This window comes from Lissotriton vulgaris, chromosome 7 (assembly GCF_964263255.1).
Source record: "Lissotriton vulgaris chromosome 7, aLisVul1.2, whole genome shotgun sequence".
NCBI lineage: Eukaryota > Metazoa > Chordata > Amphibia > Caudata > Salamandridae > Lissotriton > Lissotriton vulgaris.
The window spans coordinates 76,957,435-76,965,844 of record NC_141695.1 but is presented as its reverse complement, the minus strand read 5'-3'; the positions used below and the strand labels follow the sequence as shown (position 1 = coordinate 76,965,844).

Below are 8,410 nucleotides of genomic sequence, written 5' to 3'. Positions count from 1 at the left end.
GTTTGGGGTCCTCTGGTTTGAGAGAATTCACCGAGAGTAACTAATATCTGAAAACAACATACTATGTAGCCCTTATTTTTAAACATTTTCATAATTGAGACAAAACATGTTTAAAATTGTAAGTTATGTGTTTTTAACATATGTATATATGTGTATGAGCAACTTTACAATGGTTTTATTAACTATGTAATATAGTTTGTGGATGTTGTAAAACAAAATACAGAAAATTAGAAAACTGGGATATGTGATTTTCATGAAGGGTGAAATAGATTTACATATTTATTTCTAATGCTTCTTTGTACTCTTTGAATGTTTCCTTTTTTCTCAAAACATTAAGTTTGGTGTGTTGGAGACTTATGACAAAACAATAAGCATTATCTAGAGTCAGTTCCTCATGATCTTATTTAGAATTTTATATGAGAACTCTTTTCAGTAACAGTAAAAACTAATGCTCTCCCCAATTTCTCATTTACTTTCAGAGACTATGGTGCATGAGCAAAGTTTCTGACAACCATCTTTCTACCTGTGAACCAACTGACAGCAAATATATTCACATATCTGTTGTATTCCTTCTACCATTTCTTCATTTTAAGTCAATCTACACGTCTGGGAAAATGGAACCATTAAATAGAACTTCACCAGATAAATTCCTTATTGTTGGATTCTCAGATTTTTCAAAGATAAAAGTTTCATTTTTTTTTGTTTTTATACTGGTTTACATGACAACATTGACAGGAAACCTTCTTATCATGATAACAATATATTCTAACTCTTCTCTGCACACTCCCATGTATGTTTTTCTTACACATTTGTCTTTCATTGACATCAGTAGCACTTCAGTCGTATTCCCAAAAATGTTGGCCCAATTCTTTCTGAAGGGCAGCTATATTTCCCTAACTCAATGCATGTTGCAAATATATTTATTTGGGTCAATGATCTCCACAGAATTCCTTCTGCTCTCTATCATGGCTTATGATCGCTATGTGGCCATCTGCCATCCCTTGCGTTACACAACCATCATGAATGAGACTGTTTGCATCCATCTGTCTATAGCATGCTGGGCTGTTGGCCTCATGGATCCAATACCACACACAGTATTAATTTCCCAGCTCTCTTTCTGTGGGTCACATACAATCAATCACTTCTTCTGTGATGTTACTGCCCTAATGAAGCTTTCTTGCACCAGCACTAGCAATATTGAGGTTCTTACCTACATACTCGGTGCTATTTTGATAATAATGTCATTCATTTTAATCATAACATCTTACATAAAGATCATCACAGTCATTCTGAATATTCAGTCTGTTGATGGGCGGCGGAAGGCCTTTTCTACATGTACCTCCCACATTACTGTGGTAATTTTATTCAGTGCCTCTGTGTGCTCTACCTATATTCGACCAACATCTGCATATTCAATAAAAGAAAGCAAAATGTTGTCATTGCTGCATATTGTTGTCACTCCTCTATGTAACCCCATCATATATAGTCTGAACAACTCAGAATTTAAAAATGCCTTGCTAAAGAAAATGAATACAGCATAGGAAAACGAAATGGGTAAACAGAAAAAAACCTAAATCATTGTTTTCATATCAAATTGTGTCCAGTGATTTGCTGAGTGTTAAAAAGATGTTATAAGCAAGTTCTCAAGAAAAAGAGGGGGTTCACTGAATAATTTAAACATGTCAAGATCTGCTAATAATTTTTAAACGATGTTTCACACAAATTAAATGTTGGAATACATTTTCAATTCCATCTTTCATAAATGACCATATGCTCCATTTGTAATAGTCTCTACATATATTTCTTTGAATATTTATGAACCTGTAAATCAACTCCAGGACCCACTGTGTGAAGGATGACTTTTATTTGATGTTTTCAGTTTGATAAAATTGTATTTCATCTTGAATGCCTGATTTTTATTTCAGCTTCAATTATATCTACATATGTGACAGTCGTACTGCTTTCATACCCAACATACTTATTGGTGTTTGTTCTGTAACTTGAAACCTTGTTTAGCTCAACTACTATACTGAATATAGCCTTTTGCATTTATATTTTCTAGTTCTGTTTCTTTTATGTTTCTATTTTTTAATTATAATACACATTTAAAACTGCCATCATAAAAGCACACTTGTTTTGTTGTGAGTACTGTTTTTCATGTTTGAAATCATTATTGGAATAAAAACACAAAATATATGGTTGCGTTATTAAGTACAATCAAATCAGAGTTAATATCAAGTACAGGTAAGAATGAAGCAAACAGCTGAGATCTGTAAATGCCAACATACAGAGAGATCAATAAATATATGAATAGTTAAATAGTTACAAATGTCATCAAAAGTTAGGTTAAACATGTTCTGTTGCGGATAGAATGTTACTTTCTAGATGCACACATCTCTCGAAATAGTTCAATTAAATAAAAATCAACAATTTAACATTTGAATTCCATATAGTCAAATTTATAAGCCTGTTTCCCTGTCCATTTTATTTTGGCATAGCCAGACCAAAAGAAATTCCCTAGTGCCTGCACCTATGTCCTTTCATCCTAAAAAGACAAATTCTACTTCAAATACATTTTATACATGTGTTAACCAATGCATTTTCTTGGTCAGGTAGAAGTAAATACAAAGGCTTGCAATACACTACTGCGCCACCCCAATGGCAATCATACATTAACCTATATATGGCCCCTGGGTATATTCATCTGTACTAAACATTATTGTCAGAGAGGACAAACAAGGGGAGTGTGAATAATATTACTTAGCTTTCCAGAAAATGTATCCCAGCCTCCTTTCAGGTACAACACTTGGCAAGTATAGGGAAGTTCTCAGCTTCATCTTGGCCAAATCTGGTACAGTTAGAATTACTGAGAAGAACCCAAAACAATAACATCAGGTCTGTATAATCTAATATAATAACTCATTTAAAGTGCAGTTGTGCTGCAGTTGCAGCTTCATAGCCATGAATGTTTCTAAAACTAAGATCAAGTAGCTCTTCATTCCTGCCTCAGGGCTTCCATTGCAGGGCATGTCTGTGCAGTTTACTGCTACTTTCACTTGGCATCAAAAATCCATGGTCAAACTTTAAGCTGAACTTTTATTACACACTAGCAGCCCGTCCCGACGTTGTCCAGGTATGAATTGCTGCCGGCCTGTGACAGGCCTGTGAAACGCTCCGATTCACAGTGCACTGCTGATGCACTTAAGAGTTCAGTAGTGTGTGAACTCGAGTTTCCCTACATTATTTTTCCTTGCAATATTATAAAGCACGAACTCGAAAACATGACATGAGCATAATTTACATTGCAGAAGAACACAATCATTTGTGGTAGGCACGGGGAGACAAAGCGATTTGCCTGGAATCACAGGATGTTCAGATGATGCCGAGATTCAAATCTAGCTCCCCAGCTCTAAAGTTCGCAATTCTAGAACTTGTGGCGGGAGGTGTGTCTAAAAGTGTATGTCGGTGCTGGCCATCAATGAGAGAGACCTGTGCATTTTTCAAATGGGTGGTGAAAAAATATGAGTATGTTGCTGGAGATGCGGACCGCCGTGCCACCAATGTACTTACCGGGGGAGGGTAAACACCCATTATTCCTCAACTTTCCTTCCTCATACCATCACTCCGCATACTTTCATTACAAAAGTACCATGACTCCGCAATGCCATTATAACGCATGGCATTACATTTTATATGCTGTTACCATGCATACATTTACAACGAAATTCATAGTAAATGCATGAATAGTAAATGCATGTTATTTTTTAATGTTTGGATAAGGTAAGTATGGATATAGGGGGATATGTTTTGGGGTACTGAGGTATATGTTTTGGGGTGTTTGGGTATTTTAAGGGTTCAGATATAGTTTTGGGTTATGGGGTATAGGAGTACTTTTAGGGTTTAGGGATAGGTATGGGTATGAGTTTTGGGGTACAGGGGTATTTTTTGGGTTCAGGAGTAGGTTTGGGTTTTGGGTACAGGGGTATGTTAAGGGTTCAGGGCTAGGTTTGGGTTTTGGTGTACAGGGGTATTTTTAGGGTTCAGGGCTAGGTTTGAGTTTTGGGGTACATGGGTATTTTAGGGTAATGGGGTAGGTTTGGGTTTTGGGGAACATTGTATATTTATAGGGTTAAGATGGGTTAGTGTTTAAGGGTGTTGGGGTATTTTAAGGTGTAAGGGCGGCTTATGATTATGGGGTGAAGGGGTATTTAGGGAGCAGGGTGGGATTCGTTTTTAGGGTGTAAAGGGTAATAAAATAAAATATTAAATACAAATAATATCAATAATGTAATTTAAAAGAATAAATGTTTTAATTAAATTAAAAAAATGTGTATATATATATTCACCTAAAAAACCCATAGGTTTCAGGCCTTATATAGTTAGAAATTAGCATTTTAAAAACCTTTGAAATTCAATCAAAAAACTATAAGTTTTAGGGGTGTTATAGTTAGCTGGACATTTCACTCATGCAAAAACATTGAAATTGCTCCTATATAGTTAGTTGTACTAACTATATTTCGCGCACCCCCAATCCACTGCTGATGATGTCACATATTAGATCATTCATGACATGGTCAGTGACATCACTGATGACATCTCAAATGACATCACTGATTACATCACCAATGACATTATCCACGTGACAATCACATACACCTTTTCATACACTAGTAATACACGAGTAATAGTCCTGCGTTATAAAAATTGCAGAGTGATGGTATGCAGGATGTTGGTTGGCGGAATATCATCACATATTCCCGGGGGAGTGATAGTCCCTTTCTTGCTATTTCCGTGGAGGCGGGCCTTGTGTCCGGATGTGCGTGGCGTGAGGCCTGTGATCAGCAGAAGTGGAAAATCTCCAGTGTGCGCTTCAGGCGTCACCGGAAGTTAAGGCGAGATTACATTCCTGCACAATGGCCCCTGTTTGCGCTCCTTCCACCTCTTGGGAATAGCGCCATGCCTGACCTCCATACAGTGAAGCCGGTACTTGTCACTGGGGGCATGCACACCCGGAGCTGGAATGTACAGAACCTGGGAAGAAAAAACAATGAAATATTGGGCACAACGCTCGCTTTTTTTCCGTAATCCCACGTCCCGCACAAACCCACACCCACAGCACACGATATGAGACATGGCATGAAGGGCGGAACGTACCACACGCCCCCAGCAAACGCCCACCGCAAAACGCAGATACGCCCACAAGGGACTACTTTGCTGGCACGGTTCTTCTACCTTTTAAATGTATATGGTGGGCATTTGCATAGACTATGTCCTTCTGCTGCAACTGCCCTTTCCAACGCTGTATTGGGTGTGGTGATTGGTGTGTGGTTACTGATATTACCAGCCTCAAAGGTTTGGGCTCTCTCTTTATTATATAAGTATAGATAGATAAGACACCCTTATGGTATGCCCTAAGTAGCCTATGAGGCAGGGTGCTGGGTACGTAAGAGGTAGGACATGTACTGTTAAGTTTTAAATGTCCTGGTAGTGACAAACACACAATTTCATTTTTCACTACCTTGAGGCCTCCTCTTCTTATTCACAGGGGTGGGCGGAAGTCGCATAGGGGACTTTCGTGACTCTGCTAATTTCCATTACGCTTCACCACCCCCTTTTTTAATCATTTTTGGCCACCACAAGTGTGGCAGGGTATACTCAGACATGAGTCCCTTGCTCACTGCACCACCAGGATTCAAGCAAGCCGGGCCGACGACGGCTGAAATGCCAGAAACCGGTCCCCGGAAGCTTGTCTCCTTTCCGGTGAAGAATTGGCTTGGTAGTTTTGGTCTGCCCTGTTCCCATGAGGCACTGGGTCAGACTAATTTGCATATAGCCAGGTTCTGAACTGGGGTGATGCAGTGAGCTAAATAATGGTGATAGATCAAGCCCTGATCTCTTGACTGGGTAAGAGTGGTCTGCTTAACACAGACACTCTGTTCATCACCTCCCCCTTTTTTAATCATTTTTGGCCACCACAAGTGTGGCAGGGTATACTCAGACATGAGTCCCTTGCTCACTGCACCACCAGGATTCAAGCAAGCCGGGCCGACGACGGCTGAAATGCCAGAAACTGGTCCCCGGAAGCTTGTCTCCTTTCCGGTGAAGAATTGGCTTGGTAGTTTGGTCTGCCCTGTTCCTATGAGGCACTGGGTCAGACTAATTTGCATTTAGCCAGGTTCTGAACTGGGGTGATGCAGTGAGCTAAATAACGGTGATGGATCAAGCCCTGATCTCTTGACTGGGTAAGAGTGGTCTGCTTAATTCAGACACTCTGTTCATCACCAACCCCTTTTCCATTATGCAGCACCCGCCCGCAGCCCGCCGCCCGCCCGCCGTCTCCCGCCCACTGTATTTACATTATTAAAGCCTAAAATAAAGATTTAAAAATCTTACCTTATCGCCGGGTCATCTTCCTTGTCTGTAAGCCTTCTTTTTGGAACTACGCATGCACGGGAGCCTGCGCTTGCGCATTCCTCACCTGGAATGCGCATGCGCAGGCTCCCACTCATGCGATGAGGAGTTTTTTAAATCTTTATTTTAGGCTTTATTAATGTTAATATGGCAGCCAGGAGGCGGGCGGGAGGCGGGCGGAAACTTCCGTTCTGCCCCCGAGGGTGCAGAGATTTGCCCCATTTCTCCGCCTTTTTTGCGAAAGGCGGAGGGGGAAAATGTCTGCCCATTCCGTAAGCGGAACGGAGATGTCCGCCCACCCTTACTTAATTATGAGTTAACATTGAAAATTCCTTAATACATTTTAGGCTGCAATTCCTGATTAGAAAAGAATAGCTTTGTCACATGTTATTTACTTGTAATGGTAATGATAAATCCTATTCACTGATTGAGGTGGATTTAATATTACTGATTCAGAAATGTCACTTTTTAGAAAGTGGGACTTTTTCTGCTTTTACTGCTGTGTGTTCCTGCAGCCTGTCTCCAATATACCTCTAGGATGGGTGACAGTTGCCTTTTGCGCATTCCCTAAACACAGCAACAAACACAGGAAGGGTAGGTGTGTTGGAGTGCCCATCTGCATTCTGATGACTCTTCCTGTGCAGGAAGAGAAAGAGGCACAGACACTTGCACCTGAACAGGTAGTGTCCTGTCCCCACACAAAGGTCTAATTACCCCATACTGATAGTCTGGAGCCAGGGCTGGAAAGAAAAAAACGCTTAGCACTTCAAAGGTACAACTGGGTTTAACTATTGGGTCTCTGACCCCTTCAAATAAGACCCTACTGGACCTGGGAACAACTTTGCCAGGAGGAAGGACTGCTGTGCAGCTAAAAGGACTTCCCTTCTGCTGGAATGCTGCTCTTGAAGAACTCTCTGTCTGTCTTTCTGCTGTGCTGCTCTGCTGCCTGCTACCCTCTGCCCTGATGAGGAAAGGGCTGGACCCATCTTACTTGAAAGCAGAGTGACTCCAAGGGCATGCTGGCTCGCCCGAATTCTGAAGTCTCCGGGACAACAAACACTTGCTGCAGCCTTGTAACAGCACCTAGACTCTGACATCTGTGAATCCCTGCCCTGCCAAGCGGTGCCAATCCAGTCCTGGTCCCTTGGAACTGAGGTTTTCTGTGATGCAATTATCAACAGTTCTGTCAATTGTAACCAGCGCATTTCATTCAACAACAATGCATCGCCCTTCTTCAGCACTGCTCGATAACCAAGCCTCCCTGAGTGCATGGCTCGACAATGATGCATTGCCCATTTTCAGTACTGCCCGATGCCTAAGCTTTCTGAAAGTGAGTGGCTCTACAGCAATGCATCACCTCTTCCCGGCACTGCCCTGCCTCTGACCACTTAGAAACCACTAACAGTTGGGATGCCTTATTATAAATATGGAAATCTGGCAAAGTCAGTCCCCCTAAAGCTCCTCTGAAGTTATATATATGCGGCCCAGCCCTGGGATGTACATGGGTGTCCATCTATGGAAATCTGCCCCCAGTTGTTATAGGAGGGGAGAATAATTAGCCTTAAAAAGGGGTGAGATTCTTGGGTAACCTTTGTGCCTAGATATGTTATATCTTTTTTGGCTCATTGAAAGGGGGTGAATGTCACCAAAGACTCCGTTACCTGCTGCTGCAGGGTGAGATTAGGCATGTATGATTTTATCAAGTTGATAAGCAATCCTGCCACTTGTTCGAAGTGTCGTAGCTCTACCTGCAATGGTTCCTGGGAGGACCTGGGAGAGGTGACGGTCATTAGTATGTCAAAGGCAAAGAGGGAAATCTTGTGCTTCTCTGTGCTAAACAGAATGCCGTGAATGGAGGGTGTCATGCATATCTTAGCCTCCAGTTGTTCAATATGCAGGGCAAATAATAGGGGTGAGAGGGGACAACCCTGTTGTAGTTTTCCTCTCCAAGTGGAAAAGATCTGCACCCACACAATTTACCAGGATATGGGCACTAAAA

At 41.3% G+C, this 8,410-nt stretch overlaps 1 protein-coding gene across 1 annotated transcript; it reads left to right on the top strand.

Annotated features, from left to right (window-relative positions):
* The first annotated feature begins 614 nt into the window (after positions 1 to 614).
* Positions 615 to 1,541, top strand: LOC147700811 (olfactory receptor 5V1-like). Its single transcript, XM_086929245.1, has one exon. It carries the CDS (start codon positions 615 to 617, stop codon positions 1,539 to 1,541), a length of 927 nt encoding a protein of 308 aa, XP_086785371.1.
* Positions 1,542 to 8,410: the final 6,869 nt, after the last annotated feature.

Bases quoted from the DNA above. Each gene is read 5' to 3' on its own strand.
- LOC147700811 (XM_086929245.1), top strand. From the start codon at position 615: ATGGAACCATTAAATAGAACTTCACCAGATAAATTCCTTATTGTTGGA.